We start from the raw sequence: 22,145 nt of genomic DNA, 5'->3' as shown, positions 1-22,145 counted from the left end.
ATGTAAAATATTTTATATGTAAAATATTTTATATAACTTTCATATGTAAAAATACTTTTATATGTAAGTAAATTATATATTTTTATATGAGTTATGTAAAGTAATTTACGCTTAAAAGTAATTTGCATTTTTACATCAAAATAAGTAAAAGTGACATCTCTAATACTGACTTTTCTGTATTGGTTTTGAATTTCTTGACTTTTTCTACCCATTACGTGAGAAAAAGGTAGCTTTGAAATTTCTAACTTGAGAAAGAACTTTTATTGGAGACAGATTTGACAAGCCGTTAAAAATTAATTTGTTCTCAACAAGTATTTTTTCAAGCTCGGTTATAGATCTCTGAAGAAAGTCATGACAGCGAATTTTTACATTCATGTCACATTACTGTCATGATTTTCGCTACTCTAATTATTGCGAGAATAATTTTTCATTCTCTTTTGGCTATAACAGGCCCGATTTGCACGCTTTAAATTTTACGTTTAAATTTTTCATGGAATATTAGAAAATTTGGAATTTTTCGAAACACTTTATAATATTTAATTTTAAAAATCTATTTTAAAATAAATTTATTTTAAAATAAATTTTTAAAATTAAATAATATAAAGTAATTCGAAAAATTCCAAATTTTCTAATATTCCATGAAAAATTTAAACGTAAAATATTTTACTTTTAGCAATAAGTTAAGTGCATGTTTACATTTGAATTCGTTGATAAAATCATAAATTAAAAAATATTTCCTTTGTGAAAACCAGGCATTATATTGCAAAATAAGTAAATAAGGTTTTATTTATTAAAGACGTTGGGATCAATTTCACTGTTTACTTATTTCAAGATAACATTTCAAGCAACAGTTGCGCTTAGCAGCATTTTTTTTTTCAAGTTAATAATTTATAAAATTTATAAAAGTAAAACTTAATTTTAATAAATAGCTTTACTCATTCGTTTTATATACATATGTATATTAATATATTTTAATAAAATTTAGTTAAGACAACAATTGGTCGTCTCTTGTAGTCAACGTACAAATATGTACTTGGTGAAAATATGAAGACATTCTTCTAATTATCTTTCGCTCAATTAATATAAGTTTTTAAAATTTTGTTGATGAAGACATCGATGCATTGAGTTTTTCAATTCTATTGGTTGATTTAAAAAAATGATAACAGCAGAAGGTTTTCTTTTTTTATAAATATTTTTATCTACTACTTACTAATTACTCTGCCTAACTTTTCTTTATCAAATTTACTTGGAACTTACAGAATTACCGTAACCTGCTATGGTTTTGCCCCATTTTGCACCTTAATTTTTATTCCATGAAAACTGCCACAGTTAATTTCTCAAATTTCAAATGTTTAAAAGTGCATGATATCTGTTTTATAACAGAAAATGAATCACATAAAATACATTTTTGGAGGTTCAAATAGTGGACTAAAGTCACCCAAACTCACGGGGTGACTAATCCGATGAAAAATGATTAAACCTTGAACTGCATCAATTACAACAACAAGGTTTTGGTACAAAGAACATAAATTTACCAAAAGTAAAAGTCATAAAACAGGTTTATTGACGAAGTTTATGTGCATAAAAAAAACATAATATATATATATATATATATATATATATATATATATATATATATATATATATATATATATTGTATTTAAATATATATTTATATATATATATATATTTATATATGAATTTATATATATATATATATATATATATATATATATATATATATATATATATATATATATATATATATATATATATATATATATATATATATTGTATTTAAATATATATTTATATATATATATATATATATTTATATATGAATTTATATATATATATATATATAAATATATATATATATACACACATATATATATATATATATATATATATATATATATATATATATATATATATATATATATATATATATATATATATATATATATATATATATATGTATATATATTTATATATGAATTTATATATATATATATATATATATATATATATATATATATATATATATATATATATATATATATATATATATATATATATATATATATATATATATATATATATATATATATATATATATATATATGTAAATACAATATATATATATATATATATATATATATATATATATATATATATATATATATATATATATATATATGTAAATACAATATATATATATATATATATATATATATATATATATATATATATATATATATATATATATGAATTTATATATATATATATATTTATATATATATATATATATATATATATATATATATATATATATATATATATATATATATATATATATATATATATATATATATATATATTGTATTTAAATATATATTTATATATATATATATATATATTTATATATGAATTTATATATATATATATATATAAATATATATATATACACACATATATATATATATATATATATATATATATATATATATATATATATATATATATATATATATATATATATATATATATATATATATATATATATATATATATATATATGTATATATATTTATATATGAATTTATATATATATATATATATATATATATATATATATATATATATATATATATATATATATATATATATATATATATATATATATATATATATATATATATATATATATATATATATATATATATATATATGTAAATACAATATATATATATATATATATATATATATATATATATATATATATATATATATATATATATATATATATATATATATATATATATATATATATATATATATATATATATATATATATATATATATATATATATATATATATATATTTATATATATGTACAATATTGGACAAAACATTTGCAACCAACATCGAACAATGCTAAAAAGTGTTCCTAATATTACATGTCTTAAAAACGAAACGAACTATACTACCACAGCAAACAGTTCAGGAGTCTGGAGTCATAGCATGCCATGACATGAGCAATCAGCTGACAGGTGACAGCACACAGGCAGAATTTCGTTGACAAGTGCCATTTTGCAGCGGACAAAACAAGTGCAACTTTTTTGGTTTGTTTCAATTTCTTAAGTCTGGTCCGTGTCAACGTCACGAAAGTTTTTTAATAATTAAAGGAAGTATCCAGAAGTTTACAAAAATTTCCAGAAGAATGCAGAAGCTTCCAAAAGTTTCCAGAAGAAGCATCTGGAAGCATCCAGTAGCATCCACAAATATCCAGAAACATTCAGAAGCATTCAGACGCATCCAGAAGCTTCCAGAAGCATCGAAAAGAAGCATCTAGAATCTTCCAAAACAGGTTCACACAAGTTCATTTTACTATATAAGAAACATGTAAATCGACATCAGTCAGTATTATCAAGACAGTTTATCGAAGTGAGTTTTATCAAAGTGTTTTATCGATGAACATCAATACAAGAAGTGAAATACAACAAGTGTTTCATTACATCAATACAGTCCACATCCAACCAAGACGTTGTGTTCCACGGAGCATTAATGTATCATCACAGGGTAAATGTAGCACGGTAAGCCTTGAGAAGCGTGATTATTTATTTTTATTATTTTTATGACTTCAAGTGCAAAAATGGCTCCCGACAGTCTTGGATTGGAACTAAGAAAGAAAACTATTGGCGATTACGTAAGTGGAATGTCACAAAAAAGTATTTGTGATATATATTGTGTGAAAAAATGGACCGTATTAAGACTATGTTCCAAATATCGTTCTACGGGGAAGTTGGCAGCAGATAACAAAGGTGGAAGACCACGTTCCACCACTTCTAGAGCGGATTCTATGATCGTCAGATACGTCAAGAAGGATCCCTGGATATCATCAGTCAAGATACAAAAGCATTTAGAGCTGCCTGTATCGGACCGAACAATTAGCCGACGTGCTGAATGTTACCTCATGCTGAATGGAATATGCCAATAAAATGGGTTTTTCAACAAGACAACAATCCGAAAACACACTGCAAAAGTTGTCAAGGAGTGGTTTCAAGACAACCACCTATTGGTGATGGATTAGCCGTCTCAATCTCCAGATCTCAATCCTGTCGAGAACCTGTGGGAGATCGCCAACCGCAGAGTTAATCGTGAAGGTGTTCGTAATAAGGATCAACTGTTTGAACAAATCCATAAGGCCTTGGCAGCGATTCCACAAAGTTTCATTGATCACTTATTGAATCTATGCCTCGAAGATGCAATGCTGTGATCAACAACAAAGGATTCATCACGAAATTTTGATAGCGAAATACAGCTTGGTCAACATTTTGTCGAGTTGCACTTGTTTTGTCCAGAAGGAAATCAACTTTTTTTAATACTTTTGATTAATTTATTAATTTTCGTGTACAAATAATGAACTTTGTGATGAATAAAACTTGAAGAACTTTGTCTCTAAACAGTTACATAGTTATTTCTCTAAATTGAAAAAATGCAGCACTTTTATATGAAGATACTAAATTAGCATTATTTGGTTGCACTCGTTTTGTCCGATACTGTATAACGTAATAATGTCTAATAAAACTGAAAAAGTTAACTATTGTCAAAATCATAGTAGGTCAACTCGCTCATGTGCGTTAGAATGCAGGTGTATTAAGGCAGCGGCGTAAGGTTCAGAATAAAAATGTTTTTTATATCGTTCTATTTGGGTATCACTTATAATTGACCATTTTCTTCTATAATCATTCTAAAGCTTGACCGATCTTTTAGCGGTTATATACCAATACAGTTGAGCTGGTCTCGGACAATTCGAGGTATCTCTGTATACCTATGAGCCTAAAGTCACATTCAATGCTGTATGTGGCGGCCTGATATTGTGAGATCTTCGTGAATTCCTGTCATTTTCACAAAAAAAATAGTCAACAATAAAAATGCATTTGTTTCCTTCCATAACTTAGCTAATAAGCTCTAAAACACAACGGTTTAAAGTGAAACCTTTGATTGTGAACAATTTTTTCATTATTTTTGTATGTCTCGTTGTATCTGTTATTTGAGCATATAAAAAAATATCAAAACGCCTGGTTGCCAATCAAGTAGGTGGAGCACAACCTTTTTTTTTTCCTGAGTTTGTTGCCCCCACAATACTAAAAAGCCCTTCAATATGATTTTCCATCTATTAAAGATAAATATTTTTTATATATATATATTTTTTATTTTTTTGTTATTCACCTCCTCAAGGCCAAAAAGGCCACTACAGATGAGGAGGCTACTTAATAGTGATTATAACCCTTTCTCAACTCTATAACTCCGAAATACGAACCTCGACGAACAAGGCCGCTGCGCGGAGAAACAAGTTGAGCGCGGTACTACCAAGGACGTGGTGGGGATCAAACTCGGAACCTCTCGCTTATGAAGCGAGCGCTTTACCACTACACCACTACCGCATAAATATATATAATATATATAAGTGAGACTATTCTCAAAATGCAAAACTCAATCCCGAAACCTCCTTCTACACCAAACATTTATTAAGCAATGGAGTTTGTTAAAAATGTAAAAAGAAACACTTTTGAATTTGTCTGACAGTTCTGTATTAACTTTACTGTAACAGAAAAGTGGCTCAAAAGCGTTGACGTTTTTAAACGCTTGTGGTATTGCTAATGCTCAATATCAAATGTGTGAGAGTGGAAAATTCTATGTCTTTCTCATTTTCGGAGAAGTTGCTAGACAAAAACTATTACAATATGAATGGATATCTCTAACTATGATGAAACAATAAATTAAACAATGCTTTTATAGTTATATTTAAAATGGCTGGTATAGAAATGGTTATCTTTGGAGCTGTTGCTAACGCAGTGGCAGTCACAAGGTCTGGGCTAGTAGCCCAGTCTCTAGGAGGAAATAAAATTGTAAAAATGGTTGAAGAAGCCAAAAGACATGATGAGGCTGTTAAAAAATTTCAAAAAGCAACAACTGATTTAAATCTTAAAAGGGCTGAAGCTACTGATAAAATTAATGCAAGGCTCCAAGCTAAAGGAGAAAGCGAGACTCGATTAAACAACTACGCAGGATCATTTTTTTACTTAAAAAAATATTAGTATTTTTTCAATATCATTTTTAATTAAAAAAAAAATAGTTTAAAATAAACGTTCAATTAATGTTGAAATTTTCAACGTTTTTGTTTTTAACGTTGAACTTGCGTTTCAACCCCATGTCATCCAACTCGCAATGTTTGAATAACGTTATGAGCTTGCTTGGATTTGTTTACCATAACATAAATGTTATAGCTGCGAGCAGCTACCCATCTTGTTTTCACAGAAATCATTTCAAAGTTGATTCAACATTAAAATCTCGGATTTAAGAACGTTGATAAAAACGTTGATTTGGAAACAAAAAATCACCGTTGAATTATCAACTTTGATTCAACGTCAATAAATTAACATTGAATGACGTCGATTTACAAATGCTGATAGAAATGTCAATAAAAATTAATTAAACTTTGGCTCTTTCATCTTGTGATCTTAGTGTTGAAGGCTAACTTCCTTTATTTCGTAAAGACAAGGAATCTTTACAAAATAAAGGAAGATAGCCATCCTTTCTTCATTTTTTTCCACCGACTTTTCTTTTATGTGCTTTTATTTAGCACCACTTCAACTACTATTTTTCAAATTGTTCTATATCTGTCTCCTTCGAATCTAATCCTTTTCTGTTTATCCTTCAGCAATGTGGTTGTTTTTCGTAACTTTAATGCTCATCACACTAAATAGCTTGGTTCTAGAGTCAGTGACTATGCAGGTGTTAAAGCCCACAAACTTTTGCTTTCTCAATCTCTAAAATAAATATCTAACTTTCAAACTCGTATTCCAGACAACCTGAATGAGTTAACTTCTCTGATCAACTAATGTGTTTTTTCTAATAATATTTAGTGCTTCGTTTCTTCTCATTCACCCTTAGGTGCCTTTGATCACGGCTTGATTTCTCTTAAATAATTATCTCATTCTTTTTTATCATCAGAATCTCCCCACCATTGCACCTCTTTGAACCACCTTAAAGCTAACTCGGACTCTTTCTATGACTTTTCAAGTGCTGGCCCTTGGGTAGAAATCTTTTGTCTTCCTGCTGACAAATGTGCTTCTTATGTAACTTCTTGGATGAGGGCTGGCATGGAATCATTTATCCCTACTCAACGATTCTAAGTCAAGCTTCACTTTTCTCCATGGTTTTTATCTCATTAGGCTGCTGCAATATCCATTCGTAAACATTGCTTCCATATTTATTGTCAAAATAATTCTTTAGAAAACAGACTTCTGTTTACAATTGCAAGAAACCATTGTAAATAACTTTTTATCTTATACCAAAGCCCGCTAATCTCTGGTCATAAAATCTCGTATTTCATCTCAAAAGTTAGGCTCCAGAGACATCGGGAAATTCTTTAACAGTGTCAACAATAAGAGAAAATCTGTTATTCATCCCCTCTGGCATGGTTCAGATCTTGTTACCTCACATGAAGAAAAAGCTGACTTTTATGTTAAGAGCTTTTTATCAACCTTATTTTTTGATTTCACTAATCACATTCTACCTGATATAGCCAACAAATAGGTTGATCCATTTTTATACATTTGTATTACCTCAGTCTCTGTTTCTAAAGCGATTTCCTGCTTAGATTTTCTACATCTTGTGGTCCTGACATCATATCTGATATAGGCTTGCAGAAATGTTCTCCAGACTTGTCGCCTAAACTTTCAAAACCATTCAACAAAATCCTTTGAACTTGTAGAATGGTTATATTAGAGTCTTGTTCTTCAGCATGCTAGGCTATGGCATCTGTTATCGATATTTTAAAAAACTCCGGATAACGATCTGACTTGTCTAACTACCCTCCTATTAGTCTTCTTCCTATCATAAGCAAAATTTTATAGTCTTTGATTAGTAAATACTTAATCTATCATCTTGAATCTAATAACATTCTTTCTGATAGTCAATATGGGTTTCGCTCTTCTCGTTCTATTGCTAATTTGTTAAAGGTTATAACTAGTAAGTTTTATCGTATATTAGATAGATATGAAGAGGTAAAGGATCTCGCACTCAATATTTATAAAGCCTTTGATAAAGGTTGGCATGCTGTTATTCTCCATATGCTCTCTACCTACAATATGTCAGGTAATATCTTTAAGAATATTGAATATTTTTTTTCCAATTGTAGTATTAAAGTTGTCCTTGATGGACAGCGTTCTTTATTGTTTTTTGTAACTTAAGGGTTTCTCAAGATTCTATACATGGCCATATACATTTTTTAATTTAAACTAAAAACCTTCTTCAAAGTCTCACATCTAAAGTGGCATTGTTTATTTATAATACTACCATTTGTTCCTTTCTTGATTGACAAGATGTAATTTTAGTCGATGTCACAAGAGATGCTAGCTCTTTAGAGAAGCGCTCGTTATAATACTTATAGAAAATATAAACAGAAGAAACATTACGACAATGTGACAATGGTTAAAGGTAAGCTGCAATTGCAGATCGAACTATGCTTTCAATGCGTTATTGTAATTTAACTAAAAGAAAAAGGAAATCATTTAAAGATCTGCTCCAAATATGGCAACAGAATTCTTTACAACGGCGGGTTTGAGATTGATATAGATAAGGAAATAAATCTGAAGTAAGAAAGTGGCGAGCGCAATAAAGAGATGTAACCTTAGCAGATGCTAATTTTCCAATGGCTTTAAAAATTCTTATTCGTCTAGTTTTTTCCTCGAACATCAGATCTTTCAATTTACCACCTTTTTCATGTTTTCCTGGTTAATATATGGTTGCAATTTTTTAAGTTGTTTGTTAAACGTTTTTTTGCTTTATAAACTTTATCTCTTCTCTTCCAGTAACTTCCAACTCTAAAAGTGGCTCCTTGTTCCCTTATTAAAAGTGAATATGCTGAAAAATTAAAAAAAAATGTTTAATATTTATTCATATTTAAAATAGTTATCATTGAAGTTATCATGAAGTGTGTATTTAGTAAGTTATTTAGTAAGTATATGAAATATATATCTATATATTATAATGTAATATTAAGTATATGAAATGTATCTAATTTATGTTTTTAATAGTATTAAAAACATAGACTTTTCTTAAATATATACATTTCTTGTACTTTAAAAAATATATACTATATACATTTTATATTTTTAATATTTACTAAATATCCTTTTTAGACTATACATTATTACAAGGTTGTTTTTTGTGTTTCACGTGAATAATAATGTAAAACATGTAACACATGAAAATAAGACATTGCAGTGTCACATTTTCAATTGAAAGGTTAATTTAAAAGCTAACCATAAACTAATGCGCTTTGAAAAGCCTGTTTTATGGCTAAAACTAAAGCTTTGAAGTACATTATGAGCACAATATCCGATTTTTTTCTTTTAAACAGCATTGTTATGTTGCGTGATTCAAGAAAATAATATATAAGAAGGTTGAACTGGCTGAATTAAAAGAAAAAAATTTTTGAAAAGTCTTTATTTTAAAGATAATTCAAAATGGCAGCAAAAATTTGACCCAAACACAGATTTTGAGCCTAATTTATTAAAGAACCGAAAAAGTGAAAATAAATATGTTAATTAAGCGAATAGATTATCTATCTATCTATATTCATATATCTATATATATATATGTATATATATATATATATATATATATATATATATATATATACATATATATATATATATATATATATATATATATATATATATATATATATATATATATATATATATATATATATATATATATATATATATATATATATATATATATGTACATATATACATATATACATATATATATATATATATATATATATATATATATATATATATATATATATATATATATATATATACATTTATATATATATATATGTATATATATATATATAAATTTTGATATATACATATATATCAATATATATATATATATATATATATATATATAGAGAGAGAGAGAGAGAGAGAGAGAGAGAGAGAGAGAGAGAGAGAGTGAGAGAGAGAGAGAGAGAGATGAATATAGATAGATAGATATATATATATATATATTTATTTCGTTATTTAATTGCCCCAAGAAGACCTAACGGTTTTGTCACAGAGCACCGCGGAAGTGCATTTGACTAGGAAGTTCACGCCTCCTTCCTTACCGTGACGCAAATAAATGTCCAGAGTTTGTTTCCAACCTGGATCTCCTGCTTCTAAGGCAAGCGCTCCAACCACTGCATCACGGCCACAGTGGTTAGAGAGTAGCATAATAAAGTCAGTGCTCTAAGTTTCAGATCCATAGCATTTTTTTGAAAAAAGATATTGACGGCACCATTTCTAATAACCATATTTTGAGAAAAATAGAAAAGAAAAAGGAAAATTATTTGTTTTAGTCTAACTTAAACCAATTATTCAAAAATTGCATTAACAAAGCCTTTTTTTTGCAAAACAGATTGTTTTAAATCTATATTGGCTTTATTTTTAAAACAGATTGTTTTAAATCTATAATGGCTATATTTTTTTTATGACATAAAAGAATAAAAACCGCTTTAAAAAATATGCAAAACCTTTACGCTGGACTCTTTTTTTTCGTTTAAGCTTGACTTTTGAAATATACTTGTGATTTATATAAGCGACTTATGCACAATTTTTATTTGAGTAAAACTCTTGTGTAAATTTTCCATTATACATATTTAGTATGTCAAATACATTAAACACTCCATTTAATCCCTCATTAAAATTTATGATTGTAGATGAGACACCGATTTCTAAAGTCTCTCGACCAATAAAAATATCCTTTGGACATATTTTCCGAGTAGTTTCATTTAATAATTCATTATTGCATAATATATCTCTTACAGAAATAGGTATTCCTTGTTTTTCTTTATACATAGCTGTACCATCTATTTTTTCAGCTTAGTATTTACACCAACTGTCTGCGGTTCTTGAACACACTAGGTGGCTATTACTTAATGTAAGTGCATCTGAGCAGCAATCGCTTTTTTAACTGGTAAACTGTTCCACCATTACATTGACGTAATGCAATTCTTAAATAGTTTTGAAGATTAATAATTTCTTTTTCGTTAGGATGATTTTTTTTCCCATGTGGTTTTCCATCAGACAATTTTAGTTAGTAGGTGGCTTTAAATTTCCGAAGTCTGTTACCAACACTTTTTTGTATGTGTCCAACATTTTCTAACTTTTGAACTACAAGATTTTTGAATGGAACAACTTTTATCAACTTCTAGAAAAGATTTTGAGTCACCGTCATTGATATAATAAGCATAACGTAAGTTTCTGCCTGACTCTGATGATATAAAATATTCAATAACTCCAACTGCATCCATTGCAGCTGCTGGGCCATTATGGTTAATGCTACACTTGTGCATACTAAGAAACTCATTGTATTCATTAGTGCCTTTTTTTTGTTTCCAATTGATCACGTTGGTGACATACTTTAGATTTGATGCGGTAATCAATACATTTTCCAGTATCACTCGAAATTATAATTACGACATTATTCAAAGAAGAAAATCCTCATTTTTGCCAGGTACCATCACGTGAAACTGTAATATCTGTCTTGTTTTCAAGATATTGTTTAATTTCAGTAGCTGTTTTATTCACAAAGTTTAGAGAAACTTGCTTGTAAACAAATAATATGTTTCTTTAAATATCATGGAATATTTTTTTGTGGATTGGTGGGGGTAAATTCATAAATTCAAAAAAGGTTGTTAAAGCACCATGACTCTTTCTTATTTCTGTCGTGGCAATAATGGATCTCATATTAACATTCAATTGATATTGTCCACCAGATTCATCATTGATTTCTTTGCTAGAGTAAAACTTTTTATTCCATGAGCAAATGGAGGCTATACATGTAAACTCCAATAAAACAGAGTCTTTTCTTTCTCGACGCATCTGTAGAAAGTTTAATACCCCTTGATTGACATTGAGGGCACAAAAAATTTTTGTTTATGATATTTTTTAAAACAAGGCTTTTCGACATGATTTAACACTGTGGAAAATTCAATCATTATTAGATAATGAAGTTAGTTTTATTGAAGTAGAAGCAGCAGCCTAATGGTTAGCGCACTTACCTCAGAAACTAGAGATCTGTTGTTTAATGCTAGACAAGTTTTGTAAGATAAATAAGGAAGGAGGCGTGAACTTTCTTTAAAATGCTCTTCCGCGGTGCTCTGTGATAAGACCGTAGAGACTTTTTAGGGTACCAGTTGTTGTTTGTTGATTTACTAAGGTCAGTTTTTTTGATGAAGCTGAAGTATTTAAATAACTTGTCAACGTTGGATTCTTCCAAAAGAGAGCTCTACTTTTGCCATTAAAATATTGCTTTTAAAAATTCTTGTCCTACCTGTCTTACGTTTTTTTCCAGCATCAATTTTTTCTTTTCCATACTATTAATATTATATATTATAGTAAATTAGGACACAGAATAATATATAAATAAAAATATATAAAATATATAAATAATTATATTTGCCAGCAGCAAAATCAAGCTTCTACTAAATCTTTCAAATATAATTATGTTCCAATTTCCGGTTATACTTTAAAACTGCATGTAAATACCCTGTGTTACTTTTAATGAATACCAGTTATTAAAAAAAAGTGAAGTAGGATTTAATTTTTTTAAAAAGTTCCAATTAAAAAATTCTAATAAAAATTGTTCAAATTTAGTGTCACAACATTTTTTTACTACCTATGTCTAATGATTAAATTATATAATTTCTGAATACTTTTACGAAAAACAAATATCACCATCATTTTCTACGTATATGAAATACACAAAAGACAAAATTTGACTTACTAATTAATCGAAAATAATATATTTTATGATGAAAACTATTTGTATTTCGATTATTTTTCGACAAGAAACAGTTAAGCTGAAAAATAATTTTAAACTTCAAAGTTTACTCTCAATATTTAGGGAGTTATCAAAAGAAAAAAAAAAAACATTTGTTAAAAAATATTCTACAAATATCAGTTAAAAATGTTTCATAAAACCTATTGAATAGATTTTTTAATTCATATACATTATTATGTTGAGTCATTAAAACTCTTTAAATCTTTTTAAATAGCTAAAAAAATGGCTGAGCATTTTTTTGCTGCATGCTTCATAATTCAATCCATCATTGATTTATTGGTTTAAGTGTATTAGAACATTAAAACAAGTTTTAAGGAACACGAGGTCAAAAAAATAAATAGGACTCTAACAGAGTACCCCGCAATAATAAAAAAAGAAGTGTACAAGAAAGTTTAAAAAAATACGAAATACAATACAACAACGACGAAATCAAAAGCTGTTACGTTAAATGCAGTTAGCAGGAACAGTATTTTTCAGAAATGATGAAGTCAATTCTTATTTTAAATTGATATTATTGGCATCAGACGGAAAGTAGTGCTCTAAGAGAAAGAGAGAAAGTACAAGTACTCTAAGTACTCTAAGAGAGAAACAAAGTACTCTTAGAGAGAAAATCTATTTTTACTTCTTTTATTTTAAAATGTTTACATCTAAGACCGAAATAGATCAATCATAGTTTAATACTTCAAAAATCAAAAGGATGAAATTATGGTGTTTTAATTTAGCTCATTCAGGTTTCCTTAAAAATACTTAAATTTTAAGTTTCAAATTTAAATTTTCAAAATCTTTTTTTTTTTTTTAGTAGTATTTTTGATATTTTCATATTTTAATTATATGTTTTTTTAACAGTAAAAACTGATAAAAAGAATTTTTATAAATATTTTAGTAAACTTTTGTCATTACATTTTTATAAATTTCATCTTTTTTTAATCATTGCAAATTTTTGTTACGTATTGTTAATTATTGTTGAAAACGTTTATATTTTATGATGCAATAATTTTAATTTAATACTTTAAATACGCTTTGCTAGGCAAAAAGACATTTCTAGGTTCTTCTAGCCCGGAACTTAATTTTTCATTACGTTTCATTTTCACGTTAATAATATATTCAAAAACTAATAGTAAAAATTGCTATTACTAACTAAAAACAACTGCGAAGTAACTGTGAGCAATTAATAACGATTTCTCTACTTTGTTTTATGCAGCAGGATCATTTTTTAAATAATCTTTAGATGGAAGATAATACATAGATGGGCGATAATACTTTAGATAGAAGATTATAAAAAGCAAATTATTATTCCTCTTTTCTAAGGAAGTAATTCTTACAATGCATTTACACTTCAAGTACATTTTTTAGTTTTTATTTATCTCCTAGCAACCAATAAACAATCATTTATTTTAAAATTATTTGGATATTTAGCTAAAACATATCAACCTTTTTAATTAACCCAAACAACATTTAAGATTATGATTTCTTTTTGTTTTCGTAGTTACTTTGATTTCGAGCTTTTAAAAAATCAAGGAAAACGAGGTAAAATCTTATTAGAAAGATTGCCCACTTATAAAATAAAATCTGAATTTGTCGCAATGTATAATGATTTTAACAAAAAAGATATACATTATACATTTTTGTTTCAAACAGATTTTCTATTAAACTGCTTTTATACAAACCTAATCCCACAACTTTATTTTGATCATAAAAAAAATGTTTTAGATAAATAGTTTTTCAAAAAATATTATTTTGAAATGTTAAGACTCTATTTCATTTACTAAAACTATTTTAGTTTTTTGTTTGGTATTTAAATTTTGAAAATTTCTTTATCCAAAACTAAAAATAAAAAGCTATTATTTAAGCTGAAGCGCCTCTTAAAAGTTAAAAATGTTTCGGTTTCTTTGAAAAAACTAACTTTTTTTCTTGTAATGCTTGCTCCATCTGTTAGAAACAAGAAAACTTACTAACGACTTCGGTAAAACTAGTAGATAAAAAGTTAAATAAGTGTCTTTTCAGAAAAAAAGTTAAAAAACCTTTTGCCAGTTTTTCACTGTTAACATTTACATTCTTCAACAACAGGTTTTTGAATTTATTGTTATTTTAGTACGCAAATCCAATCTTCGTTCACATTCAGAAGTTTCTAGTGAAGATAATAATTCGCAGTTCGAATATGATTCATACGACAATGATGGGGCATCCATTTCGACCGATAGTTTACTAAGCGATAGTGATCTATCAGCGTCAAGCGTTTCTGACAAGGGTGTATTTGAAATTAACAGTATATTTCTTCATGGTAATAAAAGAAGACTTGGTTCCAATCGCCCATACAACCAAATTCATTTGTTGAAAAGAAAAAAAATTGGAACAATAGCTATGAAAACTAAATTTCTAAGTAGTGGTAATACTTTAGAACGATGGATTTCCCGAGTAGTGTATTTTAATAAAAAGCAGAACTGTTGTCTTAATGCTTTTCTTCTTCTGAATATAATGCCAGAAAAAATGCAAAAACAAACTTCAAAGCGCGTAGAAGATAGCAGTGAGTTCAACTTTAACGAAAAATTTCTTTTTCGCGATATAGATGTAACACAATTAGATAGATATACTTTACAAATAAAATTAATAAAACATAACAAGATAAAGAAGTTTCAAAACGAAGTTATTGGAGAAGCACAAATACCCATTACTGATCTTAGTTGTTCGAGTGAAAAATCCAACATATATTTTGATCTATTTTGGCATTTTAAGTCCAAGGTTCTTTATTTTTTTATTAACTGTTATATTTTTAGCTTTGTCTAATATTTTATAATAATTTTTTATAATTTTTTTTTATAATAATTATAATTTTTTTGTTTTTTTAACTAATTCAATTCATTGACTTTTACACGATGTTAATAATATTTATTTATTTTAATTGATCTGATTCTAGGCATCATTGGGATCTATAAACATAACTTTATGTCACCAAGCCACAATATCTAAGCTCAATGTGATTATCAATCAAGCAAAAAGCTTGCCAAAGTTTTCAAGTAAATTAAAACATTATTAATAATATAAATATTAAAAAAAAACAAAAAACATTTTTTCTTTAAAAGGTTAAATACTTATGTGAAATATTAATTTTTAGATTTTTATGTCACTGTTTCGTTATTTCGAGAAGAAAGAATTGAAATGAAAAGTACCTCTATAAAGTACAATTTGCGCGATCCTATATTTAATGAATCATTAGAGTTTGATATCAGTACAGACATTTCAAATCCACTTTCGGTTTACACAATGGTTGTTACAGTTAATAATTCAATTATGTTGGGTAAAGACCGTGTAATTGGTCATGTGATATTTAGTTTGCTTTCTCCACAAAAATCAGCTGTAACACATTGGCAACTCGTGCAGGATTCTCCTCATCAATCTTATCCAGAATGGCACACTCTATTAGATCCAAATAAAATCTAAATATAACCTTATTTATCCATTTAACTGATTGACTAATTGTTATTCATTTGATTGTGTAAATTTTTGTTTAAAAAAAATAACAAGTTTAAAAACAAAAAATGACATTAAAATAAAATTGTTTCAAAAATTATTTAATACGTAAAATTTTTTTAATATTTCAGAAACGGTATTTGGAACAGGAATAATTAAAACAGACATAAGAAGCTACTTTTCTATCTACATTCAAATTAATAACTTTGAAATAAATTTGACTACTCATCCAAAGTCAATTGAAAACACATTAACATTAAACACCAATATCTTTTCGCAAAAACTATAAAAAAAAAAAATTGGAAGAAAATTAGAAATTTCATGATAATAATGAAGAATGTAATGCTCTAAAATAAATTTTTCAATATTTATTGTGAAAAGTTTCTATTATAAATAATAAAAACAAAAATGAAAACACTTATAAAACCATAAATGAACAAAACTCTTCTAAAATGTTAAATGAGGAAATAAAAACTTCATTTCTATAAATAGGAGTTTTAAAAACGAAAACAAAATCAAAAATGAAAAAAAAAAAAGGTCTATTGTAAAAAGACTAGGAGTATTAAATTAATAAAAAAATATATGAAATGAAATAATAACGTAAAAGATTCAAATAAAACTAGTTAATTACTTTATCTCAATAATACTATTATTGATAGTAACATTGAGAAGAAAATTTAAAAAGAGAAATTACCTTACCTAAGGTTGCTCTAAATTTTTCTACCAAAATCGTACCTTGAATTAATTCATTTAAAGCCTATATAAATTCTTCTAATAATAAATTGTTATGTAGCAGTGATCTCATGGTAAAAAAAACTGAGAATACTTTCGTATTTTTACAAAGAAAAATCAAACAAATATCTTTATATATATACAAATATTTAGAATAATAAATATAAAAGTAATTTCAAATAAAAAAAAAACATCAGCAAATCTTCGCTTTATATTCTAATTATTTTAAAAATTTCAATAAATGAAAGCATATAGTTTAATACATTTAAAGTAGCTATAAAGGCAATGTTAGTTCCAATATCTCTACTTACCCAGGAAAAAAAGTTCTATAGAATTTCTATAAACTTTTGGAACTTATGGCCTTTCTAAATTATATAGAAATGCTATAAAATTTCTATAAAATGTCTAATAATTTCTATAGAAATTGCTATAAAACTTTTTTTTCTATAAAATAAAAAATAGAAAAAAAAGTTCTATTGGAATTTCTATAAAAATTAAGAGAGATTCTATAGAAATTCTATAGAATTTCTATAGACCATATGTTCCAAAAGTTTACAGAAATTCTATAAAACGTTTTTTTCCTAGGTATAGACCTATACCCGTATTAACCGTTTTCTTAAAAAGATTTAAACGCTTTATGTATAATAAAAGTTATGTGTATTCTGAAAAACAACTTTATTTTTATAAGAAAACCTTAAAAGAGCATGCAATTATTGAATTAAGAACCATCGTATTCGAAAAATATTTATTTACACTTAAAATGTTTGAAGATCTGTCAAAAATAGGTCACTCTATACTTTTACAAAAAATAACATAATATGGTGTAAAAAACAAAACATTTTGTTGGATTAGAAGGTATCTTAATGACCAAAAACAGTATGTAGTCAATTAGGATTCTAATACATTAAAAATTTTGTTCGGAGTTCCACAGTATTCAATCCTTGGCCCTCTCCTATATCAAAGTTATATAAATAACCACTGTAGTGTAAAAATTCACTTAAGTAAGATAATAATGCAAATTTGTATTTTTAAAGGGTGATATTAATTAGGTATATGGAGATCCGAATATTGAGTGAATTGGTAAACCCCTTATTGGGGATTACCTCTCAATAACTCCTTAATATTGAGGGGGTTCAAACTTTATATGGTCATAATTTTTAAACACTGATATATTATACTATAAAATTTAAAATTTATTAATGGATATAAATCGAATTAAGCATAGTACAAAAAATGTTTCATCAACTCGCTTATACATTTGGAAAAGTGGGGCAAAAAATTTTGGGCATTTTTATTCCCATCCTCCAATCATTGCAGTTTTTTGCAAAACATCTTTATGCGACGTAAGTGTAAACTTATAAATGTTTGGAGTTTGCTCCATGTCTCAAAGTTATCTATTTCAAAGTTTAAAAAATGCTGAATCCGCCCCTGCATAAAAGTAAATAAATGGTTTAGAGCTAATAAGCTCTCGATAAACGTAGATAAAATCTAATATACATTATTTAATGAAAAAGCACAAGAAAAATGGTCACTTAAATTTCCCGTTAACTTTATAAATGACAAACAAATTCACAATTAGTGTTTTCTAATGTTTGTTGTGAAAAAAAGTATGCTTTTGAACAAATAATAAATTTATTAGAATTTCATAATTGACTGGGATTAGATATTAAGATTAGATCTAAAGGAGGAATGAAAAAAATCAATGAAAAAGGAACGAGAGCTTGGCAAATTTTCAGTAATATCATACGATAAACTAATCGTTCGTGAGTGGATTCAAAAGGAAAAGTAGTTAATTTTTGTTATTTATATTTGTTATCTTAAATTTGAATTTTTAAAATGGAAGCTAATCGATTATTTTGGAATAATTTTGATAATAATGCTTTTAATAATATAAACAATTTTGAAAAACAGGTGGAGGATTGTGCATTTTTACCCACAACTCTTTAGATTTCAAACTACGCAAAAAATGTTTTGCTGTTACGCATAATTTTGAATTGTTATCAATTGAAGTATAATCTATAAAAACATTTTATAAATAATTTTAGTACGTTGTTGGCATCGGTATGTATTTTTTTTTAGTTTTATGTTCGTTGGACATTTTAAAAAATGTACAGTATGTCAAAAAAGTTTATCACCCCCTGAGGATTTTTCAATAAAAACACATTTTTATATGCTTGAATTTAGATTTTTGACCTGTATTTTTTTTAATATTGAATTTATATCAAAAAATATTTTTATAACAAGAAATTGATATCCTTATACTTAAATCAAAAATTATCAATTAAATTAGAAAAAGTATAAGTCAATAAAGTTCACCCTTTAAATAATTATTTTGCGAATATAAAACTAATAGTCATTTGTGCGCCTTATGGACTGCAATACATCTTTTAGGCATTGAATCTACTAAGTTTTTAGGCCATTGTGGTTTAAAATTTTCCCAACCCTCAATGAGAATTGCCTTTAATTGCAACAAACTGGATGGTTTTTGATCAGCAACTTCAATTTTAAAAAGATTCCATAAATTTTCAATTGGATTTGGGTCTGGTGACTGAGGAATTTGATCATAGTTTTTGTGTTAGAATATCAATAGAAACCTCTTTTGTCATTATTCAGTCAACAAATTCGAGTTCGCGAACACCACTTCAAGCAAGGAGCCCCAATTCATTATTCGATCTATGATAAGATGGAAAAAATAAGTTAGAAGTATATATAATATTAAAATGTTATAATAAAGCTTAATGATACTACCTCCGTGTTTGACAGATGACTTCATACATTTAGGATTTAGGCGTTCACCATTTTTTCTCCATTTGCGTATGATGCCATCAGAACCAAACAAACATATTATTGTTTCATCGGACCATAAAACTCTTCATAATTGTTCAATAGTCAAATTTGAATGTTGCTTGGCCCAAGCAAATCTTTTCTTTTGATTTTTTTTACTCAAAAAAAGATTTTTTGGAGCAAGTTTACGAACAAAAACTTGATTTTTCAAGCGGTTGTGAACAGTTTAAGGATTTACAGTTATACCATGATTTGTTTGTAAAATCTTTTGCTTGTTGCAGATAATCCTCGATCTTGTTCAACATTTCAGATAATTTCTCTTTCAATGCATATATGAGAGTGTATGCATGCGCGGGTGTGTATTTATGTGCAAATATGTGTTTATATATGCATGTTGGTAAGTATGATTATATATCTTTATTTTTGAGTTTTTGCATGCATGGAACAATATTAAACTTTCTCATTTTTTTAATGCTTTTTGTTTTTCTTTATTTTATATTTAATTTTTACGCACTATTGTTTTTTACGCACTATTGTTGTTAGTTGTTACATTTTATCAGTCAACGGTTTGTAACTTATATGTATATTTAGCTACTGTTTTTATAAAAACAAGTGACTTATTATTTTGATTATTATTATTATTATTATTATTATAATTACTATTATAATTGTTTTTGTTGTTGTTGTTTTTTTATTATTATTGTGGTTCTTATGTTTATTACTATAAATATAATTTTATTATTATAATTACTATTCTTATGATTCTTACTAGTTATATATATAGAAGTTTATAGTTTATTAATATATATATAAAGATCTATTTTTTTGGTGTTTACTTAAGATTAGTAGAATTACTATTTGTAAATATCCATGAAACTATTTTTTAGAATATTCATGATTGATTGACCTTTTCAATTCGGATCAAGTATTGTGGATTTGCCTCCCAAGTAATACTTAATTCCGTATTGGTTTTTTTGTTTTGCATTATAATAGTAGGAGTTGCAGAGTTAATTCAGTTTTAGGACATTTTGGCTTACACGGTAAGGCTCACGCTGAAAAATTTGTTGCACGAAATCGACAACGTGTTACAAGAATGTAAAAGCAATCCAGTCTAATCATTGAGAAAACAAAAACATTAAGAGCAGTTAAAAAGGTCTTTTTAATTTAATTGAATCAGTATAAAAAATATAAATTTTACGTTGATGGTTAGTTTTTAACATATCTTTTAGTTACTTTTGATAATATTTTCAGACAAAAACTTGATTTCTTTATGTTATGATTTTACCTAACTTTTAAAATTTTAAAGCATGATAACTCAAGGTTAAATAGAAAAAAAATTTGAAATTTTCTGGCAATTTTTTATATATATTCCATGTATCATTGACTTTTCATTTTTCATATAAAGCCGTAACTTTAACATTCCACTTTTTAATATTTATACAAATAATGTTTTGTCTTAAAGAATAGTAGAGACAAAACTTTTGACTAATCAAGTCAAAAATTAGTATGATAAATGGATTTTTATTTAGTTTAAAGCTATGTTGAAAGGTTTATAATATGTTAATACCTGTAATTATGTAAAAATGCGGTAGTGGTGTGGTGGTAGAGCGCTCGCTTCATAAGCAAGAGGTTCTGAGTTCGATTCCCACCACGTCCCTGGTGGTACCGCGCTCAACTTGTTTCTTCGTGCAGCGGCCTTAATCGTCAAGGTTCGTGTTTCGGAGTTAAAGAGTTGAAAAAGGATTATAACCACAAGTAGCTTCCTCATCTGTAGTGGCCCTATCGGCCTTGCGGAGGTGAATTATAAAAAAAAAAAAATAATATAAAATATTTTATAACTTCACCTCCTTTTAACTGTTAAATGACAAAATTAATTGGCAAAAAAAATATTTTTAAAATATTTTCCTAGCCAAACCATCCATATACTCAATCATTGAAATTCACTATACTCAATCATTGAGTCTCAATGAAATTAATTTTTAAGAAAGCAGAAAAAGCACATAATTTTATAAAAAAAAAAGAAAACAAGAATACTCAAAATAGAGTAGGCAAAAATATGTGCAGAGCTCGTTTTGAACCTGGTTCTCCTTTGCAGAAGATCCAGGTTCAAAACGAGCTCTGCACATATTTTTGCATTACGGTAAGGAAGGAGGCGTGAACTTCCTAGTTAAATGTACTTTCGCGGGGCTCTGTGACAAGACCGTTAGGCCTTCTTGGGGCACCTAAATGTCAAAATTATAAAAATAAA

At 26.8% G+C, this 22,145-nt stretch overlaps 1 protein-coding gene across 1 annotated transcript; it reads left to right on the top strand.

Moving 5' to 3' along the window:
- Positions 1 to 989: 989 nt before the first annotated feature.
- Positions 990 to 16,481, top strand: LOC136089224 (synaptotagmin-11-like). Its single transcript, XM_065814999.1, has 4 exons — positions 990 to 1,172; positions 15,006 to 15,652; positions 15,828 to 15,927; positions 16,026 to 16,481. Exons 1-4 carry the CDS (start codon positions 1,157 to 1,159, stop codon positions 16,349 to 16,351), a joined length of 1,089 nt encoding a protein of 362 aa, XP_065671071.1. The 5' UTR covers positions 990 to 1,156; the 3' UTR covers positions 16,352 to 16,481.
- Positions 16,482 to 22,145: the final 5,664 nt, after the last annotated feature.

The sequence above is a fragment of the Hydra vulgaris genome, chromosome 13 (assembly GCF_038396675.1).
Source record: "Hydra vulgaris chromosome 13, alternate assembly HydraT2T_AEP".
NCBI classification, from domain to species: Eukaryota; Metazoa; Cnidaria; class Hydrozoa; order Anthoathecata; family Hydridae; genus Hydra; species Hydra vulgaris.
The sequence above is the reverse complement of the archived record's forward strand: the minus strand, read 5'-3'. Positions and strand labels throughout refer to the sequence as shown.

Coding starts and splice junctions, on each gene's coding strand:
- LOC136089224 (XM_065814999.1), top strand. Junction 15,653..15,827: donor TTTGGCATTTTAAGTCCAAG/GTTCTTTATTTT, acceptor ATCTGATTCTAG/GCATCATTGGGATCTATAAA. Junction 15,928..16,025: donor AAGCTTGCCAAAGTTTTCAA/GTAAATTAAAAC, acceptor ATTAATTTTTAG/ATTTTTATGTCACTGTTTCG.